The sequence below is a fragment of the Gorilla gorilla genome, chromosome 12, assembly GCF_029281585.2.
Source record: "Gorilla gorilla gorilla isolate KB3781 chromosome 12, NHGRI_mGorGor1-v2.1_pri, whole genome shotgun sequence".
NCBI lineage: Eukaryota > Metazoa > Chordata > Mammalia > Primates > Hominidae > Gorilla > Gorilla gorilla.
The window spans coordinates 66308361-66330471 of NC_073236.2; the positions used below are offsets into that span (position 1 = coordinate 66308361).

A 22111-nucleotide genomic window follows, 5' to 3' on the forward strand; every position below is an offset into this window, starting at 1 on the left:
ATAAGATGGTGAAACACAAGATGGTTGAATGACAGTATAGTGAAGTACTCAACATAGGTGTGAGAGTAATCTTATTCAAAAGTTTTAGACCTTTTTTTTTTTTTTTTGAGACAAAGTCTCCCTCTGTCGCCTAGGCTGGAGTGCACTGGCACAATCTTCGGCTCACTACAATCTCCACCTCCCAGGTTCAAGCAATTCTCCTGCCTCAGCTTCCCGAGTAGCTAGGATTACGGGCATGCACCATGACACCCAGGTAATTTTTGTATTTTTAGTAGAGACGGGGTTTCACCACGTTGGCCAGGCTGGTCTCGAACTCCTGACCTCAAGTGATCCACTCACCTTGGCTTCCCAAAGTGCTAGGATTACAGGCATGAGCCACCACGCCCAGCCAAAAGTTTTAGACTTTTTATCCATAGCCCTTAGTAAACATTTTTATTGCTAATTTGGATAAAAATACTTATCAAATATATAAATGGCACAAAGCTGAAAGGGATATTTTAATAAAACAAATGATCAAATTTGATTAAAAATCATTCCAATAGGCTTGAACACTGATATAAAAGCAATAAAAAGAAATACAGGAGAGTTAAAAAGTATTACATAGGGCGAGGCGTAATGGCCTGTAATCCCAGCATTTTGGGAGGCCGAGGCAGGCGGATCACTTGAGGTCAGGAGTTCAAGACCAGCCTGGCCAACGTAGTGAAACCCCATCTCTACTAAAAATACAAAGATCAGCTGGATGTGGTGTCATGCGCCACTCACACAGCTGTAATCCCAGCTACCCGGGAGGCTGAGGCAGGAGAATCACTTGAACCTGGGATGTAGAAGTTGCAGTGAGCCAAGATCATGCCACTGCAGTCCAGCCTGGGCAATAAAGTGAGACTCTGTCTCAAAAATAAGAAGATTTTTAAAAAAGTATTATATAGATCCAAGAAATGAGAATAGGAATCTTGGCAGCAGTTCACGGTTTTTGTTTGGTTTGTTTTGCTTTGCTTTTTTCCTACAGCTTTAAGTTTTGAAAGCAGTACATGGTTTTTTTTTAATGCCCAATTATGCTGTGACCATTAAAGATCTCACAGTACATTGACAGAAAGAGAATTACTGAATATACTTCATGCTGGTCAGATCAGAAGTGAAATTGTGTTTCATCTAATTCAGGACACCTTATTTTAAGAAAAACACAGACAAACCAGAGTCTACCCAAAGGAAGGCAACTTGCTTGCTGAGGGATCTGGAAATATGAACGCAAGAAAATAATTTTTAAAAATAGGGAAACACAGATCACTGAGAAAACTATGTACTTTTAAACAAATGATGCTAGGATAGCGCTCACTTTGGCAGCATATATACAAATGGTGCTAAGACAACCAATTGCCCATTTTATTATTCTTATTATTTTGTCAATTTTGTTTTTCACAAGCATATACGTAAAACCTAAAATCCAATCTAATTTGTACTTTTCAAACACTTTTCCAAAATTGAGATAATCCAAATAAACTATATCACTGGAGAATAGTTTTCTAAGAAACTTTGTATGAATCAGGCCATGAAATCCTTGCATGATAGCTATATCAATTCTTTCAGGATTAATAATAGTAATAATAGCTGCCAGTTATTGAGTACTAACTAGACATCACACGTTCTACTAAGCATTTTATAGGCATTATCTCACATAATCCACACCAAAACCCTCTACGATAGCCATTATTATACCCTATTACTGTGCAAAATAGCAGACAAAATGCCTTATCCACAGGAGAAAGAATAAATTATCATGTAATCACACACTGGAATACTGTACAGTAATAAGGAACAAATGAAAACTCTGCACATCTACATAGAAGCAGCTCAAAACCCTAACACTGTGTGAAACACCTAGTTCTCAAAAGAATATGTATCATATTGATTCCATCTTAGAGTTCAAAACCATACTGAAGAGAAGGAAAATCATTATATATCAAAATAAGAAATAAAAAAGATATGACTGGGAAAGGAGAAACAAAGAACTTCAACAGTATTTGGTAATGTTCTATTTCTCAAGCTCGATAGTCAACGTATGGGAATTATTTTTACTTGCTGCTATTCTTTACATAAATGATTCATATATACTCTTTTCTACATATGAAATAGTTAATAGAAGGAAAATATGTACTATTAAAATGAAAGCCATTTATACATAAGCTATTATAGCTGTGTACTCAAGTATTTAAAATAAACATTTGAAAATAGCTGGATTTCAAGATACCACTTTCAAGAGAAAATAAGGGTGACATTTAGTCTTCTCTGTTCTAAAAAAAAAATTGATAAAACAAGCAAATCAGTTCTTATTTTTCTAAGAAGATAAATTTTTCAAAATATGAATTTGGAATCAATAAAAACTTAACATATCTAGACTGTAAGAATCTAATATTTATATCTTAACTTTTGAAAAATTAAGATGCCTGCCTAGGCACAGTGGCTCATGCCTGTAATCCCAGCATTTTGGGAGGCCAAGGCAAGAGGATCGCTTGAATCCAAGCGTTCAAGACCAGCCTGGGCAACGTAGAGACCCTGTCTCTGCCAAAAATTTAAAAATTAGCCGAGCAGGGTGGTACACACATGTGGTCCCAGCTACCTGAGAGGCTGAGGTGGGAGGATTCCTTGAGTCTAAGAGTTCAAGGCTGCAGTGACCTGTGATTGCACTGCTGCACTTCAGCCTGGGCAACAGAGCAAGACTGTCTCAAAAACAAAACCAAAAAAGGCTTTAGCCAAATATTATCAGCAACTCAACTGATGCCCAAGTAAGAGATCCTAATTCCATCACCCATTCTTTCATATTTACTTTCTTCATTTCCAGATTTCTTTTATACCTTGGACAAGTCAGTTGTTCTTCCATGACCAAATAACTCTGCCTTGATCTCTTCTACTTTCCTCCTGTCATCTTCATTTAATTCTGAAATGGAGTATCCACAATCATGTGCTAAATTGAACTTCAGATTCCAGGCTGGAGAGAAAGCATACACTTGAGATAATACAATGCAAAAGTGATAATTTGTCAACAATTGCAACACAGAAGATCATCAATATACGCAATTTAATACCCACTGCAATGCTTAGTATGTCTTCTTCTCAATTATGACAACCTATTAGAAATTCTTGACAGAGATCCTTTCACTGCAAAGTCTGATTTTCTTAAGCCATGCTCTATAGATAATTCTACAAAAAAGCCACTTTAAATCTGGTAATCAATCATATTTATCTTAATCCTCCTTCTAATCATGAGTTTCTTTACCTCTCCCTTTAGTTCCTGCTACAATTACTCATAATTCCATAACAGCTGATATTTAAAAGTAATAAATACAACTTGGAGGTTTTTTTGTAGAATAAAAATGTGCAAGGAACAGCATAGGAAGTTAACCTCAAGGGACGATTTCTAGGAAGGCCTAAATTGCTTTTAAATTGCCTCCTAAAATATATTCCCCATATTGTCTTACAGATTTTTGTTTTTAATGGAATTCTATTAGAAATTAATGAGATTTGTAAATATTCTCTTTTAAACCTCTAACCCAAGTTTTAGTATAAAATACATTGATTTTTTTTTCAAATGTCTGAGATCAACACCAAGAGTTTTATTAGAAAAGGGAAAGAGAAAATATATGTAGTTTTAGGACAAAAAGCAATTTAGAGCACAGCAAATTGGAGGCTCTTTCTGCCTTCAGAATAAGGATACTATAATGGGAGGATTAGAGAAACGTGATAGCTTTAGGAGCTCAGGAGCCCAAGCGACCTCTTTACTCTCTGTCATACATCAGAATCTACTTCTCCTAAGAACAAGAACCTAAACTCAGGCTGGTACTATTAATACTGTAACTTAACTACATTATTGGTTAAATAGGCTTTTTATGGACTGTTAGAAGAAATATAGTCATTCTAACAATTCTATTGGAAAATACATTTAGAACTCCAAATATCTAACTTCATTTTTTTTCTTGATCTTGCTTGTATTTTTCATTGGCTAAGCTTCCTCAAAACATAAATATCTAACTTTAAACACATTATTAAACTATAACGTTTATAAGCCTGAACCTTTCTTCTTACCATGTGCTCGTACCCGGCTTTCCTCTTCCTCTGCATTTCTGAGTATTTCTTTAGCATGATTCAGTGAGGATTCACATTGCAGAAGGTTTTTCACATGTGCAGCCAGTGAATCTACACTGCTACCACCACCATCCTCACTCTCTGACACACCCTCTTCCTCTCTGCTATCTGTTATACTTGTCTTGGGTGAAACATATGGAAAGAAGTTTAGAAGAACATCAGATACTGATTCCAAAGACTCTGGTAAATTACTGTCCCACGAGCAGGAACCATTTCCATCACTGGCATCACTACTTGAATCACTTTTTATGACAGTCATCATAGGGACAATAATTTTATTCCCAATGGTTCCACTACACCCTTCAGGTTCAGACCTCATTACAGATTTGGCTGCTTGATATTGCCTAAGAGTTTCTTCTAATGCCATACTGACTTTGCTCTCTGCTTCCTGTAGAGGACTTCTAACTGTAGTTGAACTAATAAACTCCCAATTTTCAATGCCTCTCCGGCATTTCAAATTCGTCTGTGTGCCAATATCCTTCTGTATGCACCTGCTGCTTGGGCTTTCCTCTGTGAATGGCCGTCTCTGAAGCAAATCACCATTAGATACACCCGTGGAAGAGGGTTCTTTGAAGCAAACCACCTTCTTAGATTGTATAAATGAAATATCACTAATATCTCTGAAAGGGGCAAGGGGAGCAGGAAAATTGCATCGTTTCAGTGCCATATTTTCTGCCTCCATCAAAAGTGTCCGAATTTCCTTAAGAGTTTTAGAACTATTTTCTGCATCCTGGATTTCTTCAGAGCCAACATCTCTAAAACCTGCAGATTCTGGTTTATTTATTACAACTCTGTCATCAGCCTGAGAATTTAAAAGCACATTATTTGAGCTAACACTGGAGTCAGAAGAATTCAAATTATCTATTAGCCTTTGGACATGTTCTGAAACAAGCTTGTGATTCTCACCATGTGAGTAAGTACCAGAGGGAACTGTTTGTAATCCAGTAATTTGATCAGCTTGCCCAAGAGCACTTGAGATCTTTAGAGCATCTTCAGTTAGATGTCTATCTGGCAAATCCTTTTGATAGAAAATATCTGGTTTCTCTCGATGTGAAAAGGAACTAGGAAGAGCTGTTGGTAATACTGTTTTCTGGCCAGCTGGTCCAGGAATTGTTGAAACCTTCAGCACATCTTCAGTTACATGTCTACCTGGCAATTCCTGTGGACTGAAAATATTCGATTTCTCTCTGTGAAAATAAGAACTAGAGAGAGATACTGGTTTTCCAGTATTCACATCAGTTAGTTCAGGGACAGCTGAAATCTTTAGAATACCTTTACTTTGATCTCTATCTGGCAACTGCTGTTGAAATAAAATATTGGGCTTTACTGTTTGAGAATAGGAACTATGAAAAGCTGTCTGGGATGGAGTCTTCTGGTCATTTGGTCCAATCACAGTTGAAATCTTGGGCTTCTCTATTTGTGAGTAGGAACTAAGGGTAGCTGCTGGAAACTCAGTTTTCTGGTCATCTAGTATATGCACAGTTGAAATCTTGAGTTTCTCTTTATGTGAATGTGAGTAGGAACTAGACAGTCCTATTGGTATCCCAGTCTTCTGCTCTGCTGGTATAGAAACAGGTGAAACTTTCAGAGCCTCTTCTGTGAGATGACTGTCTGGCAACTCCTGTTGAGAGATAACACTGGGCTTCTCTCTACGCGAGTAGTAACTTAAAGGTACTGTTGGTATCTCAGTCTTCCGGTCACCTTCTCCAGGAACAACAAAAACATTTAAAGCTTCTTCAGTAATATCTGGCAACTCCTGCTGATGAAAAGTACTGGCCTTCTCTCTATTTGAGTAGGAACTAGAGGATGCTATTTGTATCCCAGTCTTCCGGTCAGCAGGCCCAGGAACCCCTGCTGCTTTCAAAGTTACTTCAGTAAGATCTGGCAACTCCTGCTCATAAGAAATGACAGAGTGCTCTCTCTGTGGGTAGGAATTAGAGGACAGGATGTTTATTCCAGTCTTCTGGTCAGGAACTCTTAAAATTTTCAAACCTGCTTCAGTAAAATGCGGCAACTCTCGCTGGTAGGAAATAATGGGCTTCTCTCTGTGTGAGTAGGAAGTAGAGGTTACTGTCGATACCCCAGTCTTCTGGTCAGCTGGTCCAGGAACATCTGAAACTTTCAGAGCCTTTTCAGTTAGATGACTATCTGGCAACTCTTGCTGGTAAGAAATATTAGGCTTCTCTGTATGCGAATAGAAAGAGGAAGTTACAGTAGATAACCCAGTCTTCTGGTCAGCTGGTTGAGGAACAGCTGAAACTTTCAGAGCTTCTTGAGTTAGCTGACTGTCTGGCAGGGCCTGTTGGTAGAAGACAATGGGCTTCTCTCTATATGAGTATAAACTAGAGGATACTGATGGTGTCTCAGTCTTCTGGGCATCTGGTCCAGGAACAGGTGGAACTTTCAGAGCTTCTTCAGGTAAATGACTGTCTGATAGGGTCTGTTGGTAGAAAATGACAGGCTTCCCCCTATTTGAGTAGGTAGTAGAATGTACCGGTAATGTCTCAGTCTTCTGGTCAGCTGGTCCAGGAGCAGCTGAAACTTTCACAACCTCTTTATTTAGAGGACTGTCTAGCAGAGCCTGCCGGTAGAAAGTAATGGGCTTCTCTCCAAGTGCACTGGAACCTAAAGGTCCTGCTGGTATGTCAGTCTTTTTTTCAGTAGGTCCAGAAACAATGGAAACTTTCAGAACCTCTTCAGGTAGATGACCATCTGGAAAGGCCTGTTTGTAGTTAACAATCGGCTTCTCTCCAAATGAGTAGGAAGTAGAGGTTATGGTTGGTATGCCAGTTGTCTGGTCAGCTGGTCCAGGAGCAGAAGAAACTCTGAGAGCCTCTTCAGGTATTTGACTACCTAGCAATGCCAGTTGGTAGAAACTGCCAGACTTTGCTCTATGTTGTGAGTAGGAAGGAGAGGTTATAGTTGGTGCGCCAGTTGTCTGGCCAACTGGTCCAGGAGCAACTGAAACTTTCAGAGACTCTTCAGGTAGATTACCATCTGGAAAGGCCTGTTTGTAGATAACAATGGGCTTCTCTCCAAATGAGCTGGAAGGAGAGGTTACAGTTGGTGTGCCAATCATCTGGTCAACTGGTCCAGGAGCAACTGAAACTTCCAAAGCCTCTTCAGGTAGATGACCATGTGGCAAGACCTGTTGGTAGAAACTACCAGGCTTCTCTGTGTGTGAGTAGAAAGTAGAGGGTAAAGTTGGTATCCCAGTCTTCCGGTCAGCTGGTCCAGGAACCGCTGAAACGTTCTTAGCCTCTTCAGTTAGATGACTACCTGGCAACAACTGTTGGTACAAAATACTCGGCTTCTCTCTATGTTGTGAGTAGGAAGTAGAGGTTACAGTTGGTGTGCCAGTTGTCTGGTCATCTGGTTCAGAGGCAACTGAAATTTTCAGAGCCTCTTCAGTTGGATGACTATGTGGCAAGACCTGTTGGTAGAAAACACCAGGCTTCTCTGTGTGTGAGTAGAAAGTAGAGGGTAAAATTGGTATCACAGTCTTCTGGTCAGCTAGTCCAGGAACCGCTGAAACATTCTTAGCCTCTTCAGTTAGATGACTACTTGGCAACGACTGTTGGTAGAAAATGCTGGGCTTCTCTCTATATTGTGAGTAGGAAGTAGAGGTTACAGCTGGTGTGCCAGTTGTCTGGTCAACTGGTTCAGAGGCAACTGAAATTTTCAGAGCCTCTTCAGTTGGATGACTATCTGGCAAGACCTGTTGGTAGAAAACACCAGGCTTCTCTGTGTGTGAGTAAGAAGCAGAGGTTGGAGTTGGTGTCCCAGTCTTCTGGTCAGCTGGTCCAAGAACAGGTGAAACTTTCTGTGCCTCTTCAGGTATGTGACTACCTGGCAAGGTCTGTTGATAGAAAACACCAGGTTTCTCTCTTTGTGAGTAGAAGGTAGAAAGTACTCTTGGTATCCAAGTCTTCTGGTTACCTGGTCCAGTAACAGCTGAAACTTTCTGAGCCTCTTCAGGTATATGAGTACCTGGCAAGGCCTGCTGGTGGAAAATGCTGGGCTTTTCTCTATGTTGTGAGTAGGAAGTTGAGGTTACAGTTGGTGTGCCAGTCTTCTGGTCTGCTAGTCCAGGAGCTACTGAAATTTTCAGAGCCTCTTTAGGCAGATGACTCTCTGGCAAGGTCTGTTGGTAGAAAATACCAGGCTTCTCTCTTTGTGAGTAGAAAGTAGACGGTACTGCTGGTGTGTCAGTCATCTGGTCAGCTGGTCCAGGGAAGGCTGAAACTTTCAGACTCTCTTCAGGTAGATGACTGTCTGATAACACCTGTGGGTACAAAACACTAGGCTTCTCCCTCTGTGGGTAAGAACTAGACTGTACTGCTGGTATCTCAGTCTTCTGGTCAGCTGGTCCAGGGCCAGTTGAAACTTTCAGAGCCTTTTCAGTTGCATAATTATCTGGCAACTCCTGTTGATAGAAAATACTGGGCTTCTCTCTATGTGAGAAGGAATCTGAAGGTACTGTTGGTGTTGGGACAGTCTTCTGGTCAGTCAGTCCAGGAATAGCAGACATTTTCAGAGATTCTCTAGGTAGATCACTGTCTGGCAACTCTTGCTGGTAGAAAACACTAGATTTCTCGCTATGTGAGTGAGAATTAGAGGACACTGTTGGTGTCCCAGTCTTCTGGGCAGCCAATACAGAAACAGCTGAAACCTTCAGAGCTTCTTCAGGGAAAAGAAAGTCTGGCAGGGTCTGCTGGGAAAAAATAATGGGCTTCTCTCTGTGTGAGTAGAAACTAGATGGTGCTGAGGGTATCCCAGTCTTCTGATCACCTGGTCCAGGAACAACTGATACTTTCAGAGCCTCTTCAGTTAGATGACTATTGGGTAAGGTCTGCTGATAGAAAGCACTGGGCTTTTCTCCAAGTGAAGAGGACGCAGAGGAAGTAGAGGTTACAGTTGGTGTCCCAGTCTTTCCGTCAGCTGGTCCAGAAACAGCTGAAACTTTCAGAGCCTCTTCGGGTAGATGGCTGTCCAGCAAGGCCTGTTGGTAGAAAACAAGGAGCTTCTCTCTGTGTGAGTATGCACTAGAGGGTACTGTTGGTAGGCCAGTCTTCTGGTCAGCTGGTCCAGCAACAGCTGAAACTTTCAGACCCTCTTCAGGTAGATGACTGTCTGCCAACTCCTGTGGGTACAAAATACTAGGCTTTTCTCTTTGTGAGTAAGAACTAGACTGTACTGTTGGTATCTCAGTCTTCTGGTCAGCTGGTCCAGGAGTGGCTGAAACTTTAGTAAGAGTCTCTTCAGTTTGATGACTGTCTGCGAACTCTTGTTGGTAAAAAATACCAGGCTTCTCTCTATGTGAGTGGGGAGTAGAGAGTACTGTTGCTGTCCCAGTCTTCTGGTCGGCTGGTCCAGACACAGCTGAAACTTTCAGAGCCTGATCAGTTAGATGACCATCTGGCAAGGTCTGTCGATAGAAAAAGAGGAGGTCCTCTCCATGTGAGTGGGATGTAGAGGATACTGTAGGTATTCCCGTCTTCTGCTCTACTGGGCCAGGAGCAGCTGAAACTTCCAAAGGCTCTTCAGTTAAGTTACTCTCTGGTAACTCTTGTTGGTAAAAAGTACCAGGCTTCTCTCTATGTGAGTAGGAAGTAGAGGTTAGAGTTGACACGCCAGTTGTCTGGTCAGCTAGTCCAGGAGCAGCTGAAACTTTCAAAGCCTCTTCAGTTAGATGACTGTCTGGCAAGCCCTGCTGGTAGAAAATGCTGGGCTTCCCCCTATGTGAGTGGGAACTAGAGAGTACTGTTGGTGTTGCAGTCTTCTGGTCAGCTGGTTCAGGAACAGCTGTGACTTTCAGAGTCTCTTCAGTTAGATGAGTATCTGCTAATGTCTTTTGGTTGAGAGTATCAGTGTGTTGACCAGTAGTAGTTTCTAGAGGAGAACTTACAGCCAACTGAGACAGGTCCTCAAGGGACAAGGATAAATGAGATCCAATGTCTGAATCAACAGGAGTGGTAGTGATGCCTGACTTCAAGTTGGATTGAGTAACTTTAGCTATGCCTCCTTTAGAAGTGTCTCCTAAAGAAAAAGAGATTTATTAATAGTATATAAAATTTTCTATTTTAAAATTCTATGTGCTGGAAAAAAGCCAGTTTTGAGCCTTTAAAAAGCTTCTAGAAATGAATCCTAAGGAAACAGCCATCAAAGGAGATAAATATTTGCACACAAAGATATTCATTAGAAAACTAAAGTAAAAACATTTTAAATCTTCAACAACAGAGTAATGGTTATAAACAACAGTATATCCAGTGGATGAAATATTATATGGATCTTACAACTTGGATTTTTAAGAGAATTTTCAATGAGATGGGATAATGCTATTGGGTCTAGGATTTGATTTCACCCTACTTACAATCTGTTATTGTGTCTTGCAGGCTGGCAGAAGACATAAGGTCTTCAGTCAGAGACAAAAGACTTCATGATCCCTGGTACAGCAAAGGCTCATCAGCTTATTTTCACGGGTTCCTCTTGCCCCCAAGTCCCACAGGGGCAGTACAATATGGCCTAGAGGGATGCTATGCGTGCAGTGAGTTTGAAGGACTCTCCCAACAAATGCACCCTGTATAATATATATATATTTAAGTACATAAAACTGAAAAAGACTCTAAAGGTTACTCTGAAGAGTTTTAACTTAATTCCGTATGACATGGCAAGTTGTTTACAGTTTTAAAGTTTTCCAGATGAGTGAGAAGGGAATGTAAAAATCTAGGTTGCACAATCCAACAAACATTTCTACAGAAATGTTCTATATTTGCACTAATACAATAATTCTAAATGAAAGAAGTTTTAAACAGCAGTGTAAAGTAAGTGACTGCAACAGAAATGACAGGATTTGACAAGCTGTCCATTCATTCATTGTTCATTCAAAATACATGAATGCTTACTATGTGCCAGGCACTGTTCTACATACAGCAATAAACAAACAGACAATAATCCCTACCTCACAGAGCTAATTTGTATTCTAGCAGGAGGAGGCTGACAATAAATTGGTAAAACATATGATGTGTCAGACGGTGTTAAGATGATTGATATATAGAGCAAGTATTATCTATTCTTTACGTACAGGGAAACCAAGTTGCAAAGATGACCATGTAACAGTGCTTCTCAATGTTGGGATCTTGTGAACTTGCAGATTCTGACTCAGTAGGTCTGGGTGGGACCTGAAATTCTGCATTTCTAACAAGCTCCCCAGGGATGCCCAATGTTATTGGTCCTCAGACCACATTTTAAGTGCAAAGATACATAGTTTTTCTAGAATTGTAGGTGGGTAAGTGACAAAAACTGGTACTTTAACCCTTAAACTCTAAATCCAAATTCTGAGCTCTTTCCACTACAACTGACTGGCTTTCTATGGCCACTGACGAGCTTCAAAGGAGCTGAATACAGAATGAAATGGGTTGAGGAGTGAATTTCAAAGTAAAGAACTAGAAGTATCAAGTATTAACTCTTCAAGAAAAGTAAAAAATTTAAAAATGTAACATGCATTGTAACCTGAGAAGGAATATGAGTTACAAAATTTTGTGAGGTTCTTGCCTGCTGGGTCTAAAGAAAATAAGAAAAGTTTCTGTGAGGAAACAAAACAGGCTCAAGAAGCTAATAAACCAAAACAGATTAACAAAACAAAACCTTGTTTTTCTAAATGATTTCCTGATTTCTCCAAGTTTTTATATCCCTTTGGCCATTACAAATTATTAGTGACACCATGAATGGGGACAAATGAGATAAATAGCTAAGGAGTTAAGATGTACAGCCCAGGTCCTTGAAAGATCCAGGTTACATAAGATAAGGTCTTCTTAACCTCGGGGGTAAAGGAAAAGATTAGTAAAGAAAACTGGAAGAACGACTATAGGTTAAGCTGTTAAAAGCGAGGGAGGAGATGCATGATGTTAAAGAAGAATTCTTGTCAGTTCTATATAAAGTTAAGGACATATATGTCAAACTGTCAGAAGAATGGTGATCACAAATCCATTAACTATGATTTATAAAATATGTCTATGTACATAAGGAGTTCATGATGAAAAATGGTATGTTTTTAGAGTCCTTATTATTCTCTCAGCCCTGGGAAAGAAGAATACACTAAGTGTGAGTGTTAACAATATTACTACATACTGATACAATCTTTGGAGATTCATTTTCAGAACTAGGGGTGAGTTGAAAAGTTTCGACCAAGAAGAGGAAGATGGCTGCCAGAAAAAGACTATACTACACCAAAGTTGTATATTGGGTGGGAACTGTATGCCTCTTAGAGATGACACTAAGACTAACAATCTGGGTACAATTTACTCAAGAACTCTTCTCCATACTAAGGTGCTTAGTAACACAGAAGGCTTCCTTAGGTGACGAAGACAGCACGGTTTTATTTCCCCAAGTATATTCTCACATAAGAAGAATAAGCAAGCCCTTTATTTCTCACAGACAAAATGAGGTACAATTTCATACTTCCATTTTACATATGACTAAGAGCCTCTTACTAGTAATCGTTCCAAGTCAATTATTATGGGTTTTAATACTAGCACACACAAATAAATTACTATAGCTCTCATTTTGAGCCCTCTAATTCAGTCACTAATAAGTCTGTAATGGGGCTGGGAAGGTAGTGAGGAGGATGGTTAATGGGTACAAAAATGTAGTTAGAATGAATAAGCTCTAGAATATGATATAGTACAATATGGTGACTACAGTCAACAATTATTTATAACACATTTTAAATTAAAAGAGTATAACTGGAATTTTCACAACATGAAGAAATAATGAATGCTTGAGGTGACAGATACTCCATTTACCTTGATGTGATTATTACACATCGTATGTTTGTGTCAAAATATCTCATGTACCCCATAAATATATACACCTACTATGTTCTCATAAATATTAAAAATAAAAAAGATTTTTTTAAAAAAAGTCTGGCAAAAGCACCTATTGTGTGTACAGAGAAGTAAACTCAAATTCATGTTTTTTTAAAAAGACACCAGTGATATTTTAAATGGGTCTTTGTCTTCATTGCTGTTATTCTTGCTTTCTAATTAATTACTATATCATTTTTATAAGTTCCTAATTATTAATTATTGATAACTAAATAATTATAATTGTGTTGTATTTCGTTAATCCCTCAGTTAACTCATAGATGTTTATCTCTACATTCATTATCTTAAACTATATTCTCTCATAACTAAACTTAACACAATACATCACAGTTCAAACAGGATTTTTGATACCCTTATTAGCACAGTGGACGTAAATATAACCCTTCCAAAGTTCCTGCATACTGATAATTCATTAACGTTGTCCTGTTGATAAATGTATGCCATTTAAATAACTTGCAATACAAAATCAAGTTAAATGTAATAAAACTGCTTAGTTTCAAAAGATAATAGGGCACTGTTTTATAACACAAAAATCACATATACGAGCTAACATTATAGCCTGTAATTTAATTCCTAATTTTGTTGTTGCTATCACTAAGTTCTTTTTCAATGTGAAAGCAGGAATTGTTAGGTAAAGTGCGTTATAGACTCTTCCTCATTCCTAAGTGGGCAGAGGTTTCAAAAAGCTAATGAACTGCTGGTGTTGTGAAAAGTTCATGAACTCTGTACTCAAACATCAAATCCCAAACACTATTTCCTAACAGAATAACCCTGGGAAAGTTATAACCTGGTCATAGTAATACCCAGTCATCAAACCACCCTGATAGGTGCACCCCTACTCAAAGAAATTCCCTCTGGGACAGGAGAAGATGTAATTTCAGATCTTGCTTCCAGGCTCCTCATCTTTAAGAGAACCCTTCAAAGTCCTGCCCCAAACTAAAGTCCTCCCTTACTCTGAGCCACACGCAGGTTCCCTCCCTGCCCTGAGTAACTTGCATCTTCAAGGGAGAAGATACCCAACAAATAACAACCTAAGGTAGTAAGGTTAAACAAAAGACTGGGCGTCAATAAAAATTATGGCAGGAAAACTAAAAGATAAATCAATTAGGTTTAGAGGCAGGGAACATAAACCCCAATACCCACCAAAAAACATAAAGAAAGACATATAGGCCATTCAAGTCACAGAGACAGCCTCATGTTAACCAGAGATCAATAAAATAGTGATAAGACACTAATCAATAGGCCTTCATTACAACTGACATATAGTCAATGAAATATGATACTTAAATTTATTTGATCCACTTTCTTGAGAACTGATCCCTGCCAAAATACAAAGCCTACCATCTTATTCTACCCCTCCCCCAGTCTACCCAGGCATGTTAATTCATTTAATATTCACCAATTCATTAAGTCATTCAACAGATATTTATTGAGTAGCTTTCACAGCCAGGTGCAAAAATATATATATGAGCAAAGCCCGAGCTCTACCCTCAAAGAGCTTAAAGTCCTGTGGGAGACAGAAACAAGTAAAAAAAGCAATTACTAAATTCAGTGTAAGGGCAGTGATTAGGGAGGCTGTTTACAGGATACTATAGCAACATATATAAGGAGTATCTGGCTCTTTCTTAAAGAGTCATGGTGAACAGTGAAAAACAGAAACATTTTCCTGAAAGCAAAGCTCAGAATGAAAGGATAAAAACCAAAATTAGGCAAAGATGGGCATATAAAGAATAGGGAAGCATTCCAAGTAGAGAAAATAGCATCTATGAGATCAAGGAGACAAGAGGGTCTAGCATCATGAAGAAATGAGAGTAGTTCACTATCAAAAAAGAGGCAAGAATAAGGCTAAGAAGGTAAGCAGGGACCTTCTACTATGTACTAAGGAGTTTAGAATTTACCCCAAGGTTAACAATGGAAAGCAAGAACTCCAAACTAGGAAGTGACATTATCAAGTCTGCCCTGTAAACAGACTATTTTGGCTTAATACTGAAAATAAGTGGCAGAGAAGATGATCAGTTTTCCATTACTAATGCAGTAATTCAGAAAAGAGAATGGGAGTCTGATAGAATCAACGGGATTAAGTGATTGGGCAGGGATGAGGGTGAAAGAAGAATACAAGTTTCTAGCTTGGCTAATAAGTAGACACTCATTCACTGAGAAGAAATAGAGAAGGAAGAGTAGGTTTAAAGAGATGATTGGCTCCATTTTTAAAGTTCTGACATTAAGATACCTATGGGACATCCAAATGAAGACATTTCATAGTAGTCAGATACAAACATTTGGAGTATGAGATATATCTAGACAGAGTCCTACAATTGGAACTCATCAGTCATAGAAAATAACTGAAGCCCTGAGTGTTGATATTACCTAGGAAGAAGTTAAAATCCTTTCTTGCACAAAGCATTGTTTCCTACTATGTCACTACCTGATGCTGTAAACAAGCTGAGGCAGCCAGTACTGTACCACTAACTGATGAACTCTTAAGTTAGGAAACAATCATCGAGACTCTTTCATGCCTTTATCATTTGCCAAGATTAGTGTTAAGTATATAATAGAAATTAAATTGGTGCCCTCTCTGAGAAAGAATTTGGAAAAATTGATGGTGTGATATGTTTATGGTAAGGTTATAAAGGCATTTAAAACCTGAGAAACAGAGAGAACAATATGGAATGAAGCTATCAAAATCCTCTTAGAGAAAGTGGGACTTTGGGCAAGTCACTCTTAAGTTTCATTTTGCTCAGATAGCAAATAGAATAATAGCAGTGCCCATCATCATAGGTCAGATTAAAAATATAAAACAATATGGCATAATAATATGATAAAAGAACATATTGTGCATACCTAATCCAAAAATCTGAAATCCAAAATGCTCTAATGAGTATTTCCTTTGAATATCATGTCAGCAGTCAAAAAGTTCCAGATTTTGGACCATTCTGGATTGTGGTTTTTCAGATTAGGGATGCTCAACCTGTATTATATAATATACATTATAATAATAATACATAAAATGCTTAGCAATGTGAACAAGCAATAAATGTCAGCTATTATTAATAGTTCAGGACGTGGGCTGCAGATTTTAGAAAAGTTAGGAAAGTTTCATGGCATAGGTGTCCCCACCTTCTGTGGCTTGAGATCCCTGAGTTTATTCAATATTGCCTGAGAAAGATCTTTACCTCGCTTCCCCCATATGATTATTTCTACCAACAACCAAAGACAATAGCACATCTAAGTCAAGTTTTCAAAACTCCAGTTGGCTTCTGGTCCCTGACAAAATGATATAAATTTGCTTTTCCCTCCACTTCCCTAGAAACCAAAAGACAAAAAAAAAAACTGAAAGGTAGAAAGTGAAAGGCAGACTAGCTAAGGACCTCCAGACTGGAGAACAACATGGCAATGACTTCCTCACTTTTCTTTTTAACTCTCTTATATCTGAGGCTGGACCCTGGAGAGGCCTGCAGTGTGGAACTAAGACCAGAAATAGGAATAGGAATAGGAATAGGAATAGTGGGAAGGAGAAAGGGAACAAAGGAGGGCAGAAAGAAGTCCAAGAAAAGCCTGCTGTCTGTGGGCCATGGACCAAGAAACGGGCAGCCCAGCAGACTTAGCAGACAGTCCCATCTCCCCACACCCTACTCCAACCCAGCAGCAACAGGTAGGCTTGCACCACCAGAACTGTAGTGCCAGCAAAAACCAGGCAGAGAGTCCCAACAGGTTTGGCATCTCCCTGTCCTCTGGCCAGTAACAAAAGAAGACCTAGGTCCACCATCTCCTAACTCTCCTGTGGTAAAAGACAGCTCAGGTAGGCACTTTCCTTCCCCAGTGGCACTGGCAAAAATTGAATGGGAAGTCCACCAGCATTGAGAAACCCAGAGAGTAGGTTCAAGGAAATGTTCTCCATCGCAGGGGCCCAGCATCCTACCTAGATGCATCAGGAGGCCTAGAAAAGCATTTTCTACCCCCATGAATGCCATCAACAAGAATCAAGTGGGTGACCCACTGACACCAGTTGGTCCAGGGGCAGGCCCAGGGAAATGTTCTCTACTCTGTGGGTTAGCATCTCCCCCTTCCCACACAGCACCAGCAGGCCTTGAGGAAGACCATTCCACCCACATAAGCATCACCAACAGGGACTGAGTGGGAGCCTCAATGGTACCACTAAAGTAGACCAGAATGCAACTCCCCTGAAAACTAAATTATCTTTGGGATCACAGCCACATAAATAGGCCAGAACCTATATGGAAAACCTAAATAGAGCAACTGCCTGCTAAACAGAAGATTATAAATAGGAATCAAAGTCTCCTAACATAATATCCAAAATGTCCAGGATATAATCAAAATTCATTTTTACCACTAAGAACCAGGAAAATCACAAACTGAGAAAAGACAATCAAGGCTGGCTGTGGTTGCTCACGCCTATAATCCCAGCACTTTGGGAGGCTGAGGTGGGTGGATCACTTAAGGTCAGGAGTTCAAGACCAGTCTGGCCAACATGATGAAACCCCGTCTCTACTAAAAATACAAAAAATTAGCTGGGCGTGGTAGCACACGCCCATGATTCCAGCTACTCGGGAGGCTGAGACACGAGAATTGCCTGAACCCCGGAAGCAGAGGTTGCAGTGAGCCAAGAGAGAGAGAGAGAGACAGCAAGAGAGAGAGAGAGAGAGAAAGACAGCGAACGCGAGAGAGAGGGAGAAGACGATCAAATGATGCAAACAAGATGAGTCAAATTCAAAGAAACAAAGTCTGAAAACATCCCAAATTTGATGAGACATAAACTTACAGATTAAAGAAAGTAAGTCAGCTCCAAACAGGAAAACCCAAAGAAATCCACACCAAGGGCCGGGTGCATTGGCTCACGCCTGTAATACAAGCACTTTGGGAGACTGAGGCAGGTGGATCACTTGAGGTCAGGAGTTCGAAGCCAGCCTGGCCAACATGGTGAAACCCCGTCTCTACTAAAAATATAAAACAATTAGCCAGGCGTGATGGCACACACCTGTAATCCCAGCTACTTAGGAGGCTGAGGCAGGAGAATGGCGTGAACCCGGGAGGCGGAGCTTGCAGTGAGCCGAGATAGCACCACTGCACTCCAGCCTGGGCGACAGAGCGAGACTCTGTCTCAAAAATAAATAAATAATTTTTAAAAATTAAAGTGAAATTCTAAAATATGTTCATGAAACCCATAGTAAGGCAAGACAAGAGAAACAGGAATAAAGTGAAAATAAATAATAAAATTGCAGACTTAAGGCATAATAGATCAATATTAACTTTAGGTATAAATTGTATAAATAAACAAACTACACCTGTAATCCCAGCACTTTGGGAGGCCAAGGCGGGTGGATCACAAGGTCAAGAGATGGAGACCATCCTGGCCAACATGGTGACACCCTGTCTCCACTAAAAACACAAAAATTAGCCTGGTATGGTGGTGTGCACCTATAGTCCCAGCTACTCAGGAGGCTGAGGCAGGAGAATCGCTTGAACCTGGGAGGTGGAGGTTGCAGTGAGCCGAGATCACGCCACTGTACTCCAGCCTGGTGACAGAGCAAGACTCCATCTCAAAATACATAAACAAACAAACTAAAATACAGATATTAGCAGAGAGGATTTTTTTAAAATGACCCAATTATATGATGTCTACAAAAAATTCACTTCAAACATAATGACATAGTAAGGTTGAAATTAAAAGACAGATAAAAAGGCCGGGTACGGTGGCTCATGCCTGTAATCCCAGCACTTTGGAAAGTCAAGATGGGAGGATCAGGCTTTGAAAGGCCAGGAGCTGAAAACCAGCCTAGGCAACATAGCAAGACCTTGTCTCTACAAAAAAAAAAGATTAGCTGGGCATATTAGTGTGCATTTATAGTCCTAGCTACTCAGAGAGTGAGGCAGAAGGACTGCTTGAGCCCAGGAATTCAAGGCTGTGGAGCTATGATCATATCACTGCACTCCAGCCTGGGCAACAGAGTGAGACTTTATCTTTATTTAAAAAAAAAAAAAAGAAGAAGAAGAAGGAGGAGGAGGAGAAAAAGAAATAAGAAAGAGGAAGAAAGAGGAGCAGGAGGAAGAAGAAGAAGAAAAAAGAAGAAAAAAAGGAGGAGGAGGAGAGGAAGAAGAGGAAGAAGAAGAAAGAAAAGAACTATTCTATAGGAGTGGCTATATAAGATAATCTTCAGAACAAAGAAAATTATGAGGGACAAAGAGAATTCTTACATAATTGTAAAGGATCAATCCACCAAGAAGACAAAGCAATCCTAAATGTTCGTGCAACAAAATCCAGTGTGATACAGTAAAGGCACTAAGAAATTGGAATGGAAACTGAAGAGGTAAGAACTAAATCAGAGTAAGAATTTAAACAAAATATCTGTCTTTTTTGGTATTTTCTATTGGCCTCTTTCTGCTATTGTATTCCATGAGGTACCATCCTTGACATTTTGCTTTTCTCTCTACCCATGCTCCTTCAGAAAGCTTAACTACTCTTACGGCATAATTTTAATCATGAATTATTTAAGATCTTCCAAATTTGTATTTCCTATTTCCCATTTGTTCAACTGGCTTTGAAGACACTTCAAACCAAATGATCTCCTGACAAATCAAACTCAGTATGTCCAAAACTAAATTCACTACCCTACTTTCTAATTGTGTCACCGATTCTTTTTCAATAATCCAGATCCAAACTTGTTTCTAATTTATCTTGTAATCTATTCAAATTATGTTAAGTGTAGCTACTTTACCTGATATGTAAATTATCTTGACTCATACTTTGGAGCCAATTTGAAATGAAGCTTGGCAGTTACTTTCTGCTTGTTATAAAATAGGACCCAGAGGTTTGCCAATAAAAAAAGAAGAAATCAGGGCAACTAATATCAAGGGACCATTTCAATACAATATGAATCAAACATGGACACAAATATTTCTTTCTTTTGCCTCCTCTTCACCCTATTGATGAGGGAGGGATTGCTGCCTGATAGTTCTGGATTGGCTAAATACAACACTGCACAGAGGAGACTGACGGTAGTTTATTAGTCACATATACTCACAGCTGGGGAAGACACAGGACATGCAGGGCCACATAGGGATTGTACATGGGAACAGAACAAGTAAACAGGAACCATAGGAGGCAGGCTTGTAGTAGCAAGAAAAGAGCGTGATTTTTTTTTATTTCTGTAGGAGGGTGTGATTGGCTTGTTTGAATAATTTCACAGGTTAGCATGGGATGGAAATCTGAGGTTGAGTACCAGGTAGAATACAGTTGGTCTCGTTGATAGAAAAACTGGCTGTGTAGGAAGCCTCTCCACTGAGTAGAGGGCATATCTGGCAGGTAAACTTGTGGTTAGGCCCTTTGAGGACCTCGCAGTTTCAGATGTCAAGACTGTGCATAATATTAAATCTTAATGTCAGCCCATACAGCACAATACTACTCTGAGAGATAAGTGAGGAGCTCAGGATCTTACTGGTAGAAATGAGATGTACCATTTTAACCAAATAATTAAAATGGTACAACTGGGTACTTCAGTAGATATAATCCATAAAGTAACAAGGCAGAATGGAAGGGATGTCATGGGAGAAAGGCTGTAAAGAAAGAACACTGGCTGTTGATGTTAGCTAATAAGTGAAAAAGAAACAACACAAGAAGCAACCTACCTTCACCCAGTCCCCACTTATAGAGTGGAAGATTTATCCCAACCTCGGAATACCAAGCTCTAATCACCCCTACCCCCAGCTCACTTGTAGGTGGAGTGAGGGTCCACTCCAGGAGAGGCAATCCAAGAACAGGGACTAACTACTACCCCTTTCAGCATCACAATCATAGAGAAGGGGTGTGTTATTCCAAGAGAAGTAGACCAATGAACCTGCCCCCAGATACAGAGCAGTGCCACAAAGCTTCTGCCCAGCAGAGGCAAGCCATAACAACAGAGAGCTCCACACATCTCCATAAGGAGAATGACTTTGTTTGAAACAGAGCATAAAAAGCTCAAGCCTAAGGACACTGACAAAAACAATGGAGATCTTGGTGGTGAGCAATTAAGAACTAATCCAAACCAGACACTAAATAACGAAACAACAAAAATATCAAACGTTACCAGCCCAGAGAAGGGATCAATATCCAGAGCTGCAACAAGATATTATCCAAAACGTCCAGTTTAGAACAATAATAGAAAAGTAAGATGTGCAAAAGAAAGTGTGACCCCTTCACAGGGGGAACAAAATAGGCAAATTTACCTTTCAGAGGGCACACACATTGGGCTTAGCCAGTAACAATTAAAAGCAGCTATTATAAACATATTCAAAGGGAAGAAAAGGATGCTTAAAGAATTAAAGATAGGTATGATGGCAAAGTCACATCAAATACAGAATAAAAGACAGAACTTAGAAAATAACAAAATGGAAAATCTAAGGCTGAAAAGTACAGTAACTGAAGTGAAAAATTCACTAGAGGCTCAACAGTAGATATGGACAGACAGAAGAAAAAAATCAGCAAACATCAAGATAAATGAATAGAGACTATGCAAACTGAAGAAAAGAAAGAAGAAAGAAAAACAAACAAAGGCTTAGAGACCAGTGAGACAAGATTAGGGGTGCTGATATATGTGGACTGTGATGCAAGAGATGATAACTGGGCAAAAAAGAGAAAGCAGCAGAAAAAATCCTCAAAGAAATGATGGCTGAAAACTTCCCAAATTAGACAAAAGATATTAACTATACATCTGACAAGTTCAGTGAGCTCAAAGTAGAATAAACACAGAGATTCACAGAGAGACATATCATAATCAAGATACTGAAAGTGAAAGACAAAGAGCGTATCTTGGAAGCAACAAGAGAAAACAAATTACATACAAGAGAACATGAATAAGATAACAGCTGACTTCTCATCCAAAACTATGAAGGCCAGAAGATAGTGAAGAGACATATTCAAAGTGCTGAAAAGAAAAAGACTGTCAACCAAGAATTCCAAGCCCAGCAAAACTATCTTTCAAAAAGATGAAATAAAAACATGCCAGATACATAAAACAGGGAACTTGCAGATCCACCTTACAAGAAATAACATAGGAAGTTCCAAAGGCTGAAAAACAAGTAACACCAGATAG

General features: G+C 39.5%; 1 protein-coding gene across 10 annotated transcripts in view; it reads right to left on the reverse strand.

Moving 5' to 3' along the window:
- The window catches only part of ALMS1 (ALMS1 centrosome and basal body associated protein), a 230037-nt gene that overhangs the window by 157428 nt on the left and 50498 nt on the right, over positions 1-22111 (reverse strand). For all 10 annotated transcript variants that reach the window (XR_010129944.1, XM_063695797.1, XM_063695799.1 and 7 more), the window contains 2 exons: positions 4078-10176; positions 2850-2983 (listed from right to left, as the gene is read on the reverse strand). Coding sequence is in view for 9 of the 10 variants with exons in the window: in XM_063695797.1 (XP_063551867.1) it covers positions 2850-2983; positions 4078-10176 (6233 nt within the window). In the remaining variant the exon portion in view is untranslated. The remainder of the gene's footprint in view (positions 1-2849; positions 2984-4077; positions 10177-22111) is intronic.